Below are 18,780 nucleotides of genomic sequence, written 5' to 3'. Positions count from 1 at the left end.
GTAGTTTAACATAGTTTAACAATTGCTTTTATTGTCCCCAGGAGAATGGAGGGTCCAGGAAGGTGGGAAGTGCCCTCCATCTTTCTGGCAAGAAGACGGCGGACCGAGTTCTCAAAAAGTGAGGGGGAAAACAGTGGGTTGGGGAGGAAGCCAAGTGCCGCTACCACCCATAGATGCTGGAGACGCTGGGGTGTAGGAACAAGGCGCTCTCTTTTTCGCTCTCATGCTGGGCCTCTTCAAGGAGCCTGGGTAGAGCTAGGTGGCCTAATAAGGGTCGGTGGACGGCTGTCAAAAAGGTTTTCGTGGTTCAAGGCGCAACAGAAGCCGGTAAGTCCGGCAATGGGGTCGTCCAGTGCTGGTGACGCAAGACATTCTGCAAAACCGGAAGTAAGTGCCTTAACATCCTGAGGTCTGCGGGAGCTAAAGGTGAGGCTGCAGGATGGAGGTCAGAAACCTGAAGTGGGCATGGAAGAGGAGCGGTTGGAGCCCAGAAAACAGTACTGTCAGGAGACACTGGAGCCAGCGGTGGGACGCTGCGGTGGCGTCCAGTGAGCCTAGAGAGTCAGTTCAGCTGCCGCCACCAGTACGAACACCATCCCTGCCAGCAGGAACAGCAGGGTGGAGGTCTGGCTCGCCGCAATGCTGTGGCCGGCAGGGGGCGCCAGGCCGCAGTCGGTGTAGGGCTCCAGGCAGCCCGCGAAGGCCATGACGTGCGCGACGTAGTTCTGCTCCTGCACCCCGTGCACCAGGTGCGCCTGCGGGCCGCGCGCGAATATCGCCACGTCCTCCCCGGCGTGGGTCTCGCCGTCCAAGGGCACGGCCGCCTGCTGCCGGTACGAGGGGCTGCCTGCAAAGAGAGGGGAGGGGGGGTTCAGGGCAGGTTCTCCGCCCCAGCCCCAGCCCCTGCCCCTGCCCCACGTGGACAGCCCCACTGAACTTACTGCTCTCTTCTTCAGTAACGTCAGCCCGGACGCCGTCATGGAGCCTGTAGCCGGGACCATTGCCATATAGGATTGAGGTAAAGGATTTGCCGTCCTGAGCCTTGAAGGGAGCCAGCCCTGCGGGGAGAGGGGGTGGCATGTTCTCAAACCGAGGGCTGCTTCTGTATGCCTTCACCTTTTGCCAACAGATCCCCACAAGACAGCAATTATCTGCCTCTGCCCGCCCCACGCCTACCAAAGACGGAGCTCCCCCTGTGTGCGTAGCCACCGTAAGTGAAGACGTGGGAATGGTCAGCGGTGACCAGGATCATGGTGTCCTTCTCACTGGTGAGCCTGTCCGCCTTGTCGATGGCAGAGTCAAACACGACAGCCTCGGTCAGTGCACGGTAGGCTACAGATTCATGGTGGCCATGGTCGATGCGGCCCCCTGAGGAAACCAGGGATGGAGAGATGCTTGAGCCTGCGCTGGACCCGTTCCCCCACCCCCACCCCCACCCCCGCCAGGCACAACCGCTCACCTTCCACAAAGAGGTAGAAGCCTCGGGGGTTCCTCCTCAGCATACGGATGGCCACCTCTGTCATCTCCACCAGGGAAGGGTCTTCGGTAGGGTTTCGGTAGATGTCGTATGTCATGAATTCAGGCTCAAAGAGGCCTGAAGAGAAAGAAAATTCATCATGAACACCAGACCAGGTAGCATTGACATCCCCACACGCAGTCTCTCTGTGTCTCTCTCCCTCTCTCTCACACTCACTCGCACGATTTCCTAATGGAAGGGTTCCAGCCAGGGGAAGAAATGGGAGTTATTACCCATGAGATGTGTCACAGAAGGATCCAGGGACATCCGAATGAGCTGCGAGCGGTTCCAGACATACTGGGCTCCCTGCAGGGACACAGCCAACCTACTAAGTAGGCACTTTGAAATGTACAGCCCTCACTAATCTCCTCTCTGCCCCTCCGTCCTGGCGCCCCCAGTACCTGGTGCTTTGCCAGCCACTCTTGAACTAGGTTGCGTCCATCCAGCCTGGTCCCATCCTGGCCAGGGTTAGTTGGATATTCCTGGTCCGGCGTCCCCTTGGGAAACATGAACTTGCGGCCACCACCAAGGATTACCTATGATCAGAGGTGAGCTTGGGACCTGACCGATATGATCCTCTGTTCCCTCCTGACAGTACCTCGTCCCAGCAGGTCTGAGGAGAGGAACTCTCTTTGGTCCACACCTTCTCCATCTAACCCCTACCCACTGCTCAGATATCCCAGGGATTCAGAGCTCAGACTGTGAGCTACGTAGACTTCAGCTGAGTGACACCTTGCCCCAGCCCTACCCCCTCGCTGTTGGAGCTCACATCAATATCCATGTTGGAGATGAGCTGTGTAGAGATGTCCTTGCAGCCCTCCTGCAAGGCCGAGGCAGGCATTTCCGCATCCGAGTACCAATTACGGTTCACGGTGTGTGCGTAGGTGGCTGCTGGAGAGGCGTGCTGCACCGACGTGGTGGTCACCACCCCCACAGACTTTCCTGCAGAAGAAGTCAGGTGGGTCACCCGGGACCCCAGGCCTCCCCACGTCCCGAAGCCTTGTCCCCACCCACCTACCTGCTTTCTTGGCGCGATGCATCACAGAGATGACCTCATTGCCCCACGTTGTGTTGCACTCGTCAAAGCGCGCAGCTGCACTCAAGCCAATGACCTTGAAGTTGGTTTTGACCCCGGAGAGCATGGCTGTGGCTGTGGCCGCGCTGTCTGGGATCTGCATGTCTGTGTTGTATGTCTGGGGAGAGACACTCTCAGCTCAACTCGACTGGTCTACATTAGTCCTGGTCTCTTCCTGGGACTTGCCCCCCACCCCCTGTGCCCGGTCTGTATTCTTCCCCAACTGCCCCTCCTGCTGTACCAGCTTTTGCCACCCCTTTGGGGGACTTGCGTGTCTCCAAGCTTACCTTGGACAGAGCCATATATGGGAGGCGGTCCATGGCCAGGGGTGTCTCGGGTCCTAGATGACCGTCCATTTGTCCCTTCAGGATCCGGGTAGCTGTCACTGTGGACACTCCCATCCCTGAAGGAGCAGACACAACCTGGTCAGGACTGAACCCCGGAACTGCCTGGACCCATCCATCAGTGACCTTGGTGCCTGAAGCACAAGGGCCCAGGGTGACCAGGCCTCACACACTCACCGTCCCCCAGGAAGATGATGAGGTTCTTGGCGGACGTCCGAATGGGCTGTAGCTTCTTGGCAGCATCCAGGGCCTCGGCTGCCTTTTGGTTCCAGAAGGCCGGGTTCTCCTCCTCCACTGACCAAGAGGGAGAGCAGAGTCAGGGTAAAAGTGAAGGCCCAGGAGTGTGAAAGGAGCAAGGGCCTGAAAGGAGCCGCCTTACCTGGGATGACGACGCTGAGGGACAGCTGTAGCCTGAGGCCCAGCAGCAAGCACGCTCCCCACATGGCCGTGTGGTAGTTGTGAGGGTGGCAGAACGAGAATCTTCGGTACCAAGGTACTAGCAGAGGCTCTGACACCAGGAGGCTCTGACTGCCTCCTCTTAAATAGGGGAAGGCTCAGAGTCCCTCCCTAATCCTCAGGCTCTACCCTAGCCCCACCCTCTCCCATAAACTGAAGCTTGTGTGTCTGTAAGAAAGAGGCAGGTTGTGGGAGTCCAGGCCAACTTCCTGGACCTGGGATTAAGGGAGGGTCCCATCATCTCACCCAGCAGTGGGAGGTGGGGACAGCTACTGTCTTGAGTATAGAGCCGTCTCACGCTGCACTGGTCGCCAACCCTCTGCTTGCTCCGTCCCGGGGGCATCCAACACTTTCTGTTCCTGTGAGCTTTGGCCCCAGTTGCCTCTTCCCTGGACTCAGAGCAGGTAAGATTTCCAGGAGTATTAGCCAGGGGGAACATTGAATTGGAAAGATGGGGTCCCATAGAGCCCTGTTTGTATCACAGATAAAGTTTTTGTTTTTTGAGACAGGGTTTCTCCATGTAGCCTTGGCGATCCTGGATTCATTTTTGTAGACCAGGCTGGCTCCCACCTCACTGAGATCCACCTGCCTCTGCCTTCCTGAGTGCTGGTATTATAGGCGTGTGCCACCACGCCCGGCCCTCACAGCTACTTTTGAGTGTGTTTGAACACAAACTGGAGTGGAAACTGTGCAGGGCCTGGGTCTTCCCCAGGAACAGGCAGGTTTTGCTCTTGACGTAGAGAGACCCAGGGCCCGTGTTCCGCACAGACCCTGGGCACATCTGTAGGTACAGCCTAGAGTAAGGACCTGGTTGTTCCCTCGGCCTGCGGAAAAGTATTGCTGTGATGCAGTGATCTTGGCTCAGAGCAGTGTGATTTGAGAAGAATGGAAAGCTGGGGCCCATATCCTGTATGGGTTCAACTTTATCCCCAGTGGCCAGTCAAGCCATATGCCTATGGATAGATTAGGGACTAGGTGTGGTAGCTCAAGGCTGCAAGCCAGGCCTTCTGATCCAGGGCAGGAAGATTGAAGGCTAGCCTGTGCTATAGAGCAAGAATATTGGCTCAAAACCAACCAGCCAGAGAGTGTGGTGCATGCTTTTAATCATAGCTTTCTGGAGGCAGAGGCAGAACTCCACGAGGCCAGCATAGTCTCCCTAACTTCAGGGCAACCAAAGGCACACAGAGAAATGTAGAGGGTTTTAAATTCAGAACATGGCTGCTCTGGCAAGAGATCACATCCAAAGATCTAGAACTGTGTGATCCGATCGGCTGGAATACAAACAGGCCTTTAATCCAGGAGACAGAGCCAAGCAGATCCGAGTTCAAGGCCAGCCTGGTATAGAGCAAGTATCAGGTAAAGAAAAGCTTTGATCCAGGCGTGGGGGTACAGGCCTTTAATCCTAAGTAATGAAGGTAAAGTTAGTTTGTAAAAGAAAGCATCCATGTTTGAAAGCGGTGTCTAACTGAGAGTTAGAAGGGGTAACCAGATAAAGATTTGACAGGATAGAATACGCCCAAATCTCACGAGAAGAGAGGGGAGAGGGAAGCTACTTAAGGGGCAGTGTAAAGAAAGAGAAGGCAAGTTTTACTGAGACAGTAAGAGAGAGCTGGGTAGTTGCAGACAGAGAACTCCGGGGAAGACCAAGTGAGCTAGAGAATGCTAGCAAATTGCTAGAGTTAGTTTGAGGTCAAGCAGAGCAATTTAGAGGCCAAAAGAAAAGCCAGATTGAATAAGTCAGCTGGGAAAGGAATTTGAGCCAGAAGAGTGAGTTGAACCATCCAGCCCAGAGCTCAGTAAGAACAAGAAAGGGTGAGCTTGAGCTTATTAAGCAGTAATTCTCAGAGGCTATAAACATTCTAGGCCTAGGTTAGATTGTACAGAGGCTGGAAGCTTCCAGAACTAGGCCTACGTTATCAGATAGGGACAGTAATCTTCTGAGATAACAATTTATGCAGGGGAATAAAAGTGCTTTTATAGAGAAACCCTGTCTTGAAAACCAGCAATGAAAGCTGGGCTGTGGTGGTGCATGCCTTTAATTCCAGCACTTGAGAGGTAGAAGCAGGCATCTCTGTGAGTTCCAGGCCAGCATGGTCTGCAAATCCAGTTCCAGGACAGCCAGGGCTACACTTGAGATATGGAGGCACACCTAACATTGAGGGCACACGCCTTTAATTCCAGCACTCAGGCTGAGACAGGCACATTTCTGTGTGTTTGAGGCCAAAAAGGTCTACAAATCATGTTCGAGGGAAGGTAACATAGAGAAACCCTTTCACAAAAGCTAAAACAGAAAGAGGCAGAGGCAGGAGAATCAAGAGTTCACGGTAATTTTTTCCTATATTAAAAGATTTACAGAACAAAAACAAAACAAATAATCAAAAGAGGGTAAGGCAGATTAGTCGCTAGCATGTGAAATCCCAGCAGTGGGGAGGTGGAGGCAGAGGATCATGCTGGGAGGCCAGCCCTGGATGACTGGCAGATGCTGTCTTAGTCAGCCTCAGGTGGGTTTGATTTGATTTGGGGATCTTGGTATTTCGAGGCAGGGCCTCACGTAGCCCAGTCTGGCCTTGACCTCAATATGTAGCCAAAAGCCACATGCTTGCTTTTTTTTTGTTGTTGTTGTTTTGTCTATGTTTTGTTTTTTTGAGACAGTGTTTCTCTGTGTAGTCCTGGCTGTCCTGGAACTTACTCTGTAGACCAGGCTTGCCTTGAACTCACAGAAATCTGCCTGCCTCTGCCCTCCTGAGTGCTGGGATTACAGGTGCACACCACTGCGCTGGACACAGGCCCAGGTGAACGGTTTTGCAGAGCAGCTGCTTTACATGCCCACAGCAATGCTTACATGACCCAGTTTTTGCCGCCTCTAAATTCCAGTCCACAGTCTCACATCAGTTGGGCTGATCTCATTTGGCCACTCCTGCCGGGACCTACTGCAATATATATATATTAGTATCTCATATTTTACAGGTTAATATATGTTAAGATATTGTTGGGGACAGGATTTCTTCGTGTAAAGAACCCTGGCTGGCTTGGACTCACTCTGTAGACCAGGCTGCCCTCCAGTTGACAGAGCTCCACCTGCCTCTGCCTCCACAATGCTGGGATTGAAGGCGTGTGTCAGCGGGTCCAGCCACTATTTTACCGTCTGAAGGTTGGCATGAGTGACTACACTTTTAGTCACTGTTGTTGTGACAGTTGTGCAGTGTCGAGTGCCTCTATGCTGCCTATGGCGACCCTGACTTCCTGAGCTGGGTTTTGCCCCAGTTTCCGGAATGTTCTTCATGTGTCTGCAAAAGACTGGGGACCAGGCACAGACCACCTGTCAGCTGTGCTCATCAAAAAGATGTTCTTCCATACCCAAAGGCCATAGACAACCCGGCCACCTGGGGCCACCTGGGTCCCTGTGTCCACCTCATGTCTGAGTCACCTGACTACGAGGATAACAGTGGCAGCTCTTCCACTGACAGCTATGATCCGCTATGGGGTCAGAGGTGCAGACCGCAGACCCAGGCATGGCAGGACACACTTGTGACCTCAGCACTCAGTAGGTGGAGGCAGGAGGATTCGGGATTCAGTCAAGGTCATCCTTATCTACATAGTGAGTTCCAGTTCAGTCTGGAATAAACAAATAAAACGCTGGGGCTGCAGCTCAGTTGGTAGAATGCTTGTCTAGAAAGCCTGAAGCCCAGGATTCGGTCCTCAGTGCCACATAAACTCGTTATAGTGGTGCCTTGTCATCTCAAGGCTCAGGAGTTGGTAGCATCAAAAGTTCAAGGTGAAGCCAAGTGTGGTGGCACACGCCTTTAATCTCAGCACCTGGAAGGCAGAGGCAGCCTGATTTTTATGAGTTCAAGTCCAGCCTGGTATACAAAGCCAAGACAGTCAAGGCTACACAGAGAAACCCTGCCTAGTAAAACAACCAAATTAAAAAAAAAAAAAAAAAGTTCAAGGCGAGGAAAGTCTGGGCTACCACAGACCCTGGCTCAAAAGACCAAAACTGGAAACCAAACTAAACAAATAAAAACTCACCAATGAACATATACAGTGAAAATTGTTTTAATTTTCTTCTACTCTTGAATAGCCTTTGCCTGGGGCTGGTGCGCACCAGGACTGATAGAATTTACTCGGGGTGGCGGTGGGGGCGCAGGGTGCTATCAGAGTCTGTCTCTTCTCTGTGAGGGAGCAGGTGTGGCTCCTGACCGCTTCTGCCACCTCAGATCTCGCCAGGACAGCTCACTAAGAGCTTGTGACAACCCTTGACACTCAGGGAACGCCTGGCAGGGTCTGGGGATGGATGTGGATCACCAGAAGTCCCAGCATGCACAGGGGGTACTGTGAGACACGGGACACCCCTTCCTTCAGGCAGGCACCCCAGGCACTCTCTACCTTCCTTCACAGGAGCCTCCCCCAGGAACAAGCTGAACCAGTGTGGTCATCTTGCCTCCTGCTGACAAAAGACTGTTTCATTTTGCCTCTTTCTCCAGGTGTCTTGGGCAGCAGAACTCATGGTAATCAGGATTCCAAACCCACAGAACTGGCAGGGGTCTAGGAGGAAGGTATGAAGTACCCGGGCACTGGGGTGGCTGTGGCTAGATGTCACCTCAGCCCCCACTCAGCCAGTGACCCTCTCATCACACATGCTATAGTGTCTCTCTTCTCAGGCCAAGTCTGCTCGCGCATTTAGGAAGCCGGGGCAAAGGCTAAGCCATTCCCATGGTTGAGAAACCTTCCTAACTGAAGGGCCTCCGAGGCCAGTGCTGCTCCGCTGAGCAATTAGGTTCAGTGTGTTCTGCCTGTGGGTGGACCAAAAGGAGAGCTCACCACCCAGCATTGGGGACCTGGCCATCTGCAGGGTCACAGGCTCAGCCAGGGGTTCTGTGAAGATTCTGCGTGTCATAGAAAGAGTGAAGCTCATGAAAGGTGCAGGAGCCCCTTGGCTGCCGCTGCGGGTTCTGAACCCTCGGGCCAATGGCACTGGCTGTAGAGGCTGTGGGCCTCAGCCAGCCGCCAGTGAGGCTCAGGACTTAGCATAGCTGTATTGTTTTCACTGTTGGGCTGGACCACATAGACCTTCCCGCTGTGTGCTAGTGTGACTGGTATCCCTGAGAACTCCCCAGATTTTGGGAATCCAGGAGGCGGCTTGGTACTGGGAGGGGAGCTAGCCGGGGCGAGGAGGTCAGTCATTTTCCTGGAGTAATCACAGGTTTTAGTCAAGCCTTGGAACCGTACTATGTACAGCGTGGGCGAGGAGGTCAGAGGGAGAGGCAGTAGCCCTGTGGAGATGGCGCTACTTAGGAATTTCATGTGCCCTTACATCTAAGATCAGGGTCCCAGAGAAACCTCGCCCTCCCTGGGGCTCAGGGAAGAGCCTCTGTCCCTGTGCAGAAGCGGAGACCGCAGAGAGCCCACAGATGGATCTTTGGCTAACTGATACAAGCAGCAGGAGCTGAGGGCTGCCAGGGTGAGGGCTGGGTCAGGACCATGGCATGCAGATAAGGACTGGGTCAGCCTCTCTCCACCCCAGATCTCCATGTCAAAAAGTATCGTCATCATCTCCATGTACAACGCAGTGACTCTGAAGTAGCTGCAGATCAACTCTCATACGAGGGGCATCCAGACCTAGTGGACAGACAATATGAGGAAGGTCCTAGAACTCTGGGTCATCCTCTCAGGTATGTTCGAGATCATCCGTGTCCCTGGATACCCATGTGCTTCTTTGTTTCCTGCCCTTGGCCCCATAGCCACAGTGGAAGCCACTGTTGGAGCCGATCTTCCAGAAGGCCTTCTCTGAGGACGAGGAGCTGGTGCTAGCTATGAAGTGTCTGCAGCGCGTGTCCCAGCTCATCTTCCACACCCCAACCTGAGGCTACTCCAGCACTCCCAGGCTTCTTGCCTTGGGCCCTTCACCAGCATCCTAGAGCTATCCATTTGGTGATCTTTGCATTTTCTGTCTCTGCTAAAGCCTTCCTGCAGGAGGCGGTGGGAGCCCTGGAAACCAGATCCCCTGGTCACATGCTCACTGCTGCCCTGTGGGAGCCTGGGAAGGCTGGGGTCCTCCTGAGCTGCCCTTGCCCCTGAGATGGCAAACTGGAGAGTCTGGATGTTATCTAGAGCAGGTGTGGCCACAGCTCTCTGCCCTGACCGCCTTGGAGCGAGCTGACTGGTCTCTCTGCCTGTCTTGCAAAGGTTTCAGCCTGAGAGGTGGAGGGCAGTGGTGAATCCCAGGGACTGGTACCAAGACTGCCTGGGCCAGGCCGACTGCCACTCTCACCTGCTAGCGTCTCTGGGAATAGGACAGATGTTGAATTCTGCTGGCCTCCACCTGGATGGGGAGACCCTTGGTTCTCTGCAGCTTCCAAGTCCAGGCTCAGCTTGAGCTTTTGCTGTCACTTGGGCCCTGGCTGCTCTCACCAGACCTCTTTGTCCTTCCAAGCCCCAACCATCCAACCCCTCACCCTTCCTCTCTAGCCAGCTGAGTGACAGCCCTTATGGAAGGGCTGAGCTGTGTGCCCAAGCTTTTGATCAGAAGGCAGAGCCTGGAGGCTGTGACTCACTCCACTTTGTCCTCTTTATCAGCTCTCCACTCCTCAGATGGCCTCTCTGTGACCTAATCTCCACTACCCACCAGCCCACCTGCACCCCAGGAATCCAGTGTTGTTCTTACTAGAAAGTACTGCAGGCGATGCCTTATATAACAGTCACTTTTATTGTTGTTATGTCTCTTCAGGGACTGGAGACCCCAAGGTTAGGAAGTATTCTTTGTAAGGTATCTGTATGCAGCCTGAGATGGACGAAGCTGGAGGTAAGGTTGCTTTGGCTTGCTTGCTGAGACCCACAGTCTCCTGGACTTCTGCTTAGCTTCCCTTTCATGGAAAGAACATGAGGACAAGCCAAGACCCAAAAAGCTAAATTACATGGGCCCCTGTGAAGGGTGATGGTGTGATGAGTTGTGGCAGCCCTGGACTGCAGTCTTCCGGGTACCATTTGGTACCTCCCACTCCAGAGACAACAGTTGCGAAGCTGAGGCCCAGAGTTATAAAGCAATTATAAGGCTGTGGGCCGAGCCGATGTCTCAACATGTGGATAAGAGACTACCAAGTCAGGGTGCAAAAATCAGCGATGAAAACCTTGGGTGGAGAACAATGAACAAGGGGCTGACCCGGCAGGGGAAATTATGAATGGCGGTGACAGGAATCAGCAGAGGGACCTGAACGGGAACCTGACCATCAGGACACCACCGTGACTGCCCCCAATAGTAGCAGAGTGCTGATTACTAGCTTCAGGGACAGCAGGACAGTGGCCTGGCCAGCTGCACTGTTTGTGACTCCATTCCTGGTGGCGCTGCTCTGGGTGGGCCGGGTGGTGGTCTGGCTCCCTGGAGTGGTGGCACTGCTCTGGTGCCCAGGGGGCGCCAGGCCGCAGTCGGTGTAGGGCTCCAGGCAGCCCGCGAAGGCCATGACGTGCGCGACGTAGTTCTGCTCCTGCACCCCGTGCACCAGGTGCGCCTGCGGGCCGCGCGCGAATATCACCACGTCCTCCCCGCCGTGGGTCTCTGATGAGAGGGGCACAGCCGCCTGCTGCCGGTACTTGGGGTCACCTGGGGAGACAGGGTGTTCAGGGGACCAGTGGCCATCTGCCCTAGTCTCTTCCAGCATCCCCAGCTAGGCAACCTTGTGGCACTTACCACTCACAGATTCGTTGACATCGGGCCGGTTGCCTAGTACGTAGCCTGGGCCGTTGCCATAGAGAATGGAGGTGTAGGCTTTGCCATCTTGAGCCAAGTATGGGGCCAGACCTGCATGGAGGAAGGAGACATCTTGTCCTCAGAATGATTACTGCTTTTGGAGTACGAGTGAGTATGAGTGAGCTCATTTTGCTTGCTCAGTGGTTAAAATCTCGCAGATCCCTACAAGGCTCTTTATGCCACTTTGACAGATGAGGAAACTGAGGCTCAGTGATATCTGCCCCTGAGACAGACAGACAGATACATAGATAGACAGACAGACAGATACATAGATAGACAGATGATAGATAGATAGATAGATAGATAGATAGATAGATAGATAGATAGACAGATAGACAGACCTGAGGCGACACCACCTGACACTGTCCCTTGGCCTACCAAAGATGGAGCTCCCCCTATGTGTGTAGCCACCAAAAGCAAAGACGTGGGAATGGTCAGCGGTGACAAGGATCATTGTGTCCTGCTCACTGGTGAGCTTGTCTGCCTTGTCGATGGCAGAGTCAAACATGACAGCCTCAGTCAGTGCCAGGTGAGCTGTGCCCTCGTGGTGGCCTTGGTCAATACGACCCCCTGCAGGAAGACAGTGGTGTGGGTGATGCTTTCTTTTGCTCCACACCCCTTTTCCCCCCGTCTGCCAGGCACAACCGCTCACCTTCCACAAAGAGGTAGAAGCCTCGTGGGTTCCTGCTCAGCAGGCGCACGGCCACCTCTGTCATTTCCACCAGGGAAGGGTCTGCTGACACGTTTCGATAGATGTCATATTTCATTTCCGCCGGCTCAAAGAGGCCTGGGGGTGCAGGAATTCATGGTGAGCACCATGGGAAGTGGGGAGGGGCTGGTTCGTGGCGCACATAGAGGCTCCGATGGAGGCCATCCGAGAGGCGCTAGGGCAGCACGAGGATATTACCCATGAGGTGAGTCACTGTTGAGTTCTGGGACGCCTGGATGAGCTGCGGGAGGTTCCAAACATACTTGGCCCCCTGCAGAGACACAGCCAGTCTTAGCACGCAGCCCCCTGGAGGCACAGCACTGCCCTGGGCCCTGCCTTGGCCCTTGCCCTGGAACCCTCATTACCTGGTAGTTGGCAAGCCACTCCTTCACCAGGTCCCGGTTGTCCAGCCTGGTCCCAGCCTGGTTAGGGTCCTTGCTGTATTCGGGGTCTGGAGTCCCCTTGGGAAACATGAACTTGCGGCCTCCACCGAGGATCACCTTTGGTCAGAGGACCAGCACAGGCAGACTCAGGGCCTTGTGAGCTCCCTATCCCCACCCTCCTGAGAGGTAGTCCCTGTGTCCCCGCCATGTCTGCGTGATACGGTTCTCCTGACTGTGCCACCCACATGTACACCCTCCCTTACATGTACTCCCAGGGATCTGGAGTTCAAGCTGTTTGTGCCTGGGACTATGGCCAGTCCAAGGTTCAGCCCTCGGTTCAACCCTCCCCCTGGCTTCTGGAACTCACATCGATGTCCATGTTGGAAATGAGTTGGGCGGCGATGTCCTTGCAGCCCTCCCGCAACGCTGAGGCAGGCATTTCCGCATCGGAGTACCAGTTTCGGTTCACAGTGTGTGCGTAGGTGCCCGCGGGGGAGGCGTGCTGCACCCTGGTGGTGGTCACCACCCCCACAGACTTCCCTGACGGGATAGAAGATCACTGAGTGACCCAGGTCTGCCTTAGCTCCCGAGCCCAGCACCAACCTACCTGCCTTCTTTGCCCCGGGCCCGCCCCATCCCCGAGCCTGGCTCCAGCTCACCCGCTTTCTTTGCATGATACATGACCGAGAAGACCTCGTTGCCAAATGTGGTGTTGCACTGGTCGAATCGCGCAGCTGCGCTCACACCGATGGTCTGGTAGTTGGCTTTGACCCCACAGAGGTAGGCGGTGGCTGTGCCTGCACTGTCTGGGACCTGTCTGTCCACGTTGTATGTCTGGGGACAGAGATACTCTGAGCTCTGTGCTACTAATAGACTTTAGTCCCTGCTTCCTGGGATGCATCCACACAGTCCTAGTTGTAAGCCTAAACTCCAGTTCTCAGGGGTTCATCCTCCAGCCATCTCCAATGCTCCCTCCACGCCCATCTCCCATATCCCAGGAGCTGTGTCCCAGCACCCACCTTGGACAGAGCCATGTATGGGAAGCGGTCCATGGCTAGTGGTGTCTCGGGTCCTAGATGACCTTTCATCTGTCCGTTTAGGATCCTGGTGGCTGTCACTGTGGGCACTCCCATCCCTAAAGGAACAGAACCTGGTCAGGCCTGAGCTCCCAGCCTTCCTGGACCTTCAGTGGCCTCAGGTACCTGGAGCACAAGGGCCAGGGCTGGCCCTGTCTTGGGTACTCACCATCTCCCAAGAAGATGATGAGGTTCTTGGCGGATGTCTGGATGGGCTGCAGCTTCTTGGCAGCATCCAGGGCCTCCTTTGCCTTTTGGTTCCAGAAGGCCGGGTTCTCCTCCTCCACTGGCCAAGAGAAAATAGACCCAGGTTAGTCCAAGTGGGGGTGGCAGGTTAGTCCTTCTATGGGAGTCAGAAAGGAGCCCTCTTACCCGGGATGACACCAAAGGACAGATGTATCCTGAGACCCAAAAACAACAGCAGCACCCAGTCCCCCTGCATGGTTGGGACTTCTGGTGGGATGCCCAGCTAGGAAACCGAGGTACCAGCTACAGCTTAGCCTGCCTGGACTCAACTCAGAGAAGGACTTTGTTCTGGGCTATAAAGGGTCTGTGTCCCTCCCCTAGAAGCAAAATTACCCTGGCCCCACCTGTGAATTAAAGTCTGGCTCTCGGGGTGTGGCTAGGCCAGGGATCCTGTGTCTCCTGCAGGTAGGATGGGAGGCTAGGGGCAGCTGATCCTGGAAGAGGAACGTGTGCTGTGTGCTGCTGGGGCCACCCTTCACTCAATGGCTGTCGGGTTCCTCACACTTCCTGAAAGACAGCTGGAGCTGGGCTCTGCTCTGGGTGATGAAAGTAACCAGGATTCCAGGCAGCCAATCTAAGCAGCCAAGACCTGTGTTTAGTCCCCTGGATCCAGGAGACCCACTGCTGAGGAGAAGGAAGCCTGAACACCCTACCCTACAACTGTCTTCTCACCAGCCTTGCCTGAAGCAGGTGGCACACCCAGGATGAGACCCAAAGTGACTTCTGTGTGATGGCACTTCCTAAAGGGGCACCCTTGTCAGTGCCTTCAGTTACCGGTGGTGTGTCTTTTATGTGCATACAACTTGTACTGGAGCAGCAGGCTGGGGTGGGACTGCTCTCTTGGACCAGATATGGTATTGCTGGATTTTTTTCAGAGTGGCCCCCAAGGTTGTGTAGGTAAGATAGACTCCTGTCCCCTGGGGCAGGTAGATGGGGCCTGAGGGTGAGTGTTTTATCCACGGGCACTGGGCACACCCAAGCAGCCTCTGATAAGGAGGAAGAGGCAGGTCCATAAGTACATCTGTGACTTAGCAATTCCACTTCTGAGTGAAACCCAAAGGGATTAAAACAGGGACTCCCCAAGCTGCTTGCAGCAGCATGTGGCCGTAATCCCAGTTCTGGGGAGTCAGAAACAGGATTGAGTTTGAGGATAGCCTGGACTAACTTAGGAAGACCCAGTCTCAAATAAACAACAAAATTGGCAGGTGTTACTTGCAGAAGCGGAGGAGGCACTGGGAGTGAGAGGAAGCAGGGCAGGAGGAAGTGAGGTGGAAGAAAGGGAAGTGAGAAACTGTAAAACAAATGTCTGAAAACACGCCATGTCAAAACCTCATTGTAAATTAATAAAAATTTAAGAGCAGGGTCAGTGGCTGGAGAGAAGGTTCAGAGGTTAAGAGTCTTTACTGTTCTTGCAGAGGGCCCAAGTTTGGTTCCCAGAATCCGGGTCAGGTGACTCACAACTTCCTGTAGCTCCAGCTCCAAGACCAAGCTTCTGGTCTCTACAGGCACCCGAATTCATTTGCACATGCCACGCACGGACACATTCACATAATTACAAATAAAACGAAATATTAAAATGCTAAAGAAAATACATAAACAAGCAGACAAACAGACTTCTGGCCTAAGACTGACAAGCCGCCTGACTCACGGTAGCCAAGGAGGAGCAGCAAGTGCTAGGGTTTGGATCTGGCTGCTATGTGTCCCGCCGAGCCCAGGGGTCGCAAGCTCAGTCCTCGGTGTGAGGCTGTGCCGGGGCTTGAAAAGGAGTGGATGGTGGCTGCGTCACCGACGCTGCTCTCTGGGGATTACTGTAGTTCTCCGGGAACCCAGAAGGATGCTGCTATGGTGTGTTGTGATGAAAGAGTGAGAGCAGCGCCCTCTCTCTGGGCCCCAGCTTGCCCTCTGAGTCTCCTCTCACTATGGCACTATCCTGCCGCTTGCCTGTGACGTCACCAAGGGGCTCTTAGCAGAGCAAGGCTGAGGTCAGGGCCAGTTCTCAAATCCTTGAGCCATGTAACCCTCTTTCTGTTAAACGCTACCCCACCTCCAGGTATTTTCTTCTGTCAGTGGAGAAGACGCTTGTTACACCAAGCATTTTAGATGGATGAATGGCTAAACAAAATGTGCTCCACACACACAGTAGATGTCATCGACCTTAAAGGGGGGGGGGAATATGACCCAAATACATTATACACATATATGAAAATGTCATGATGAAACCCATTATAATGTATGATTAACATATGTCAACAAAAACCAAACAAAAATAGCACCAGAAAGGAAAACAGGTGCGTTGCGCACAGCTGTAATGCAGCACTCATGAGCGTAAGGCAGGAGTTAGGTGGGTTGCGGGTTAGGCACACCCCATCCTCTTAGAACAATGCATCGAGCAACCTCAGAACCCCTTGACACCCCCTCCTGTGCTGGGCTGCACGTGCTCCCATCTTTGAACAATAATGTTTCCTGTCACTGGTAACACTCAAATTCAGACAGTTTCTACTCAAGTGTATGTCTAGGTATGAAAAGTAGAAGGGCTGGTTTGGTCTGAATGGGTTTGGCTCCATTAGTCCAGTAAAAGGAAACTATGCCCCCAAGCAAAGTTTTAGGAAGACTCCATATTTGCTGTGTTGTGTCTATGAATAACTGGGTGTGCACGTGATTAAAGTCAGATGCACCATGGGAAGGGACATGGGTAGCAGGAAAAAAAAATGAATGTATGACCTAACACACGAATCCCAATAAGGAACCACCCAAACTACACCCCTTAGTAATTGTGGTGGTTTTAAATGAAAATGGCCCCACAGGCTCACAGGGAGCGGCAGTATTAGGAGGTGAGGCCTTGGAGGAAGTGTGTCACCGAGGGCAGGCTTTGAGGTTGCAGAAGCTCAAGCCATGCCCAAACTCACTCACTTTCCTCCCTCCCCCCCTCTTTTTTTTCTCTCCCGGATCAAGATGTAGGACTCTCAGCTCCTTCTCCAGCACCAGGTCTGCCTGCACGCTGCCATGCTTCCTGCCATGATGCTAATGGACTAGACCCCTGAACTGTAAGCAGCCCTGAATAAATGTTTTCCTTTCTAAGACTGGCTGTGGGCATGATGTCTCTAGAGCAACAGAGACCTTACTAAGACAGTGACCAACTCCTCTTTCTTTGGAATTCCATAAGAAGCCCCAACAAAATCAGGCCATGGAGTACCCTTACTCAGGAAGCCCAGGCTATCCCTCTTCAATCTACACTCATTTCATTTTGAACAAAGTTATCCTGCTCCTTGGGCAAAACCAGTAAGTTAATTATTTTCAGTTTTTCGGATAAGAGGCCCAGATCCACACACAGCCAACAGTGCTGTACAAGTCTATTTATAGGTTTCCAGGAAGTCAGGTTCTTACAAACAATTGAAACCCCAGTGAATGGGTAGAGGCAGGATCAGGTGTTTAAGGTCAGTTAAAGCAAGTCTAATATACCCGAAATCCTGCCAAAAATGAAGACCCATTTGGACATAGTGGCATACAACTTTAAACGCAGGACTCAGGAGGCAGAGGTAGGCAGATCTCTGTGAGTTCAAGGCCAGCCTGGTCTATATAACAAGTTCCAGGCCTGTAACGGTTACATGGTGAGATCCTGTCTTAAATAAAATAAAGTATAAAATTAAAAGTTAGAAGGAAAATTTTATATCGTGCATGTCTTTAGACACATTAGCCGCATTTCAAGGATTAAAGGAAAAGAAAAGAGCCTTCCTTGAGTTCTCCTCCCCAGCGACATATGCCTCCTTCCACCCAGGCCCCTCACTGTCCAAGCCACAGGCCTCATTCTCAAGCCTCCTCTCACCCTCACTCGCCCCACAGTGCCCTTCATGCCCCTGCCTTCCCTCAGGCAGAGCTTTCCGGAACCTTCTCCTCTCTACCTCAGCTCTGTGCCTGCTGATTCTGAATCACAGAAGCAAGACCTAGGGGGAGTCCTCAGTGTCCACCAATCACCACCACAGGGCCGGGATATAGTTCAATGGCAGAGCACTTGTGTAAGCATGAACGGCCCGAGTTCAGCCGCCAGAACTGAAAACAAACAGATATTTAATTACCCCCATAGCTGCCACCTGGAATGTCATATTATCAAGCTGAGTTTGGGTGGTTCTATTGTTTTTCAGACACTTGTCAAGAACTATTACAGAGCCTAGGGGTGTAGGAGCATAGCAGTCAACAGAGCGACTGTTGCCAAGCGTAATGGCTCATAACTGTAACCTTAGCACCCAAGACGCTGAGGGAGGAATGAGCATGAATTCTAGACCAGCCTAGGAGGCTGGGGAAATATTTCAGTTTAGGGTACATGATTGGTATCCTGAAGCCCTGGGCTGGGTCCTCAGCACCAGAAAATAATTGGCAAATGTTCATTCTGGATGCTGCTGTTGCGTGGTTTGCTCACGTTACAGAGGAGTCAGAGTAACTGTGCTTCCTGTCTCTTAAGCATTCTTTGCATTGGGAAAGGAAAATTCTTGACTAAAGGTCGGAGATGACTAGCTACTGGGCAGGCCTTAATTAATTAGTTTTATATCAGGCTATAGATTAAAGGTTCAGGACACCACAGTCAGCCTTCAGCTAGGAAGCCTTTGATGCAAGTTTCGACATTACTATAGAGCCACCTGCCAGTTTTTACATTTGTATTATTATTATTATTTTGTGTGTGTGTGTGTGTGTGTGTGTATGTGTGTGTGTGTGAGATGTAGTTGATACGAAACCCTCTCCTGGCCTTCATAGGCATTCATACACATAAAAAATAATTTAAAAAAAAGAGATGATATGAGAGAATTCTGTACATTTAGTCTGGTTTCCTCTGTGACTCCATCCATAGGCACGGCTCCCGTCTCCCCAGTTTGGCAGGAGTATTTGTGTGGAAGTTTGAGACCCTATTAAACCTTATCACTTATACAACTGCCTGTGTACAACTACCCAGCTGTCTCTCTGCTCAAGTTATCACCCAGCTCCAAGCCCTCCGTACTGCTCTGCAACCTCCGTCCCCCTTCCTGCACCGGGTCTTCTGTCCCTTACCTCAGAGAGCTAATATTCGGAGCCACTATCTTTAGAATCTGCTGCTTCAGGCACATTATGGCCACACCCCTGACTTTCAGGACTAGTGTTTTTCTTTCTACCATGTGGGTCTTCTGTTAAACTCAGGTGTGTCAAGTTTGGCCACAAACACTTTTACCCCTTGAGCCATCCCTCCAGCCCATGTATTGTTTTTT

At 52.9% G+C, this 18,780-nt stretch overlaps 2 protein-coding genes across 2 annotated transcripts; both read right to left on the bottom strand.

Annotated features, from left to right (window-relative positions):
* Positions 1-554: 554 nt before the first annotated feature.
* LOC129683642 (alkaline phosphatase, germ cell type-like) lies at positions 555-3,378 on the bottom strand. The gene is made up of 11 exons (XM_055616474.1): positions 3,315-3,378; positions 3,113-3,229; positions 2,879-2,994; positions 2,535-2,709; positions 2,286-2,458; positions 1,918-2,052; positions 1,750-1,822; positions 1,460-1,594; positions 1,177-1,368; positions 942-1,058; positions 555-847 (listed from the first exon to the last, which is right to left on the bottom strand). The coding sequence occupies exons 1-11, from the start codon at positions 3,376-3,378 to the stop codon at positions 555-557; spliced, it is 1,590 nt and encodes a 529-aa protein (XP_055472449.1).
* Positions 3,379-10,078: 6,700 nt separating this feature from the next.
* Positions 10,079-13,840, bottom strand: LOC129683728 (intestinal-type alkaline phosphatase 1-like). The gene is made up of 11 exons (XM_055616628.1): positions 13,676-13,840; positions 13,473-13,589; positions 13,247-13,362; positions 12,887-13,061; positions 12,595-12,767; positions 12,210-12,344; positions 12,043-12,115; positions 11,788-11,922; positions 11,514-11,705; positions 11,076-11,186; positions 10,079-10,988 (listed from the first exon to the last, which is right to left on the bottom strand). The coding sequence occupies exons 1-11, from the start codon at positions 13,743-13,745 to the stop codon at positions 10,618-10,620; spliced, it is 1,668 nt and encodes a 555-aa protein (XP_055472603.1). The 5' UTR covers positions 13,746-13,840; the 3' UTR covers positions 10,079-10,617.
* Between the last annotated feature and the right edge of the window lie 4,940 nt (positions 13,841-18,780).

This window comes from Psammomys obesus, unplaced genomic scaffold, assembly GCF_907164565.1.
Source record: "Psammomys obesus unplaced genomic scaffold, mPsaObe1.curated_primary_1811, whole genome shotgun sequence".
NCBI lineage: Eukaryota > Metazoa > Chordata > Mammalia > Rodentia > Muridae > Psammomys > Psammomys obesus.
Note: the sequence above shows the minus strand (reverse complement) of the source record. Positions and strands in the feature narration are given on the sequence as shown.

Bases quoted from the DNA above. Each gene is read 5' to 3' on its own strand.
- LOC129683728 (XM_055616628.1), bottom strand. From the start codon at position 13,745: ATGCAGGGGGACTGGGTGCTGCTGTTGTTTTTGGGTCTCAGGATACAT. The intron at 13,062-13,246 runs GTGGGTGCTGGG...CTCTGTCCCCAG, and splicing joins CATACATGGCTCTGTCCAAG to ACATACAACGTGGACAGACA. The intron at 11,923-12,042 runs GTAATATCCTCG...CTGCACCCCCAG, and splicing joins AACAGTGACTCACCTCATGG to GCCTCTTTGAGCCGGCGGAA.
- LOC129683642 (XM_055616474.1), bottom strand. From the start codon at position 3,378: ATGTGGGGAGCGTGCTTGCTGCTGGGCCTCAGGCTACAGCTGTCCCTC. The intron at 1,823-1,917 runs GTACTGGGGGCG...GTGTCCCTGCAG, and splicing joins AGTGGCTGGCAAAGCACCAG to GGAGCCCAGTATGTCTGGAA. The intron at 1,595-1,749 runs GTAATAACTCCC...CTTTCTCTTCAG, and splicing joins TTCTGTGACACATCTCATGG to GCCTCTTTGAGCCTGAATTC.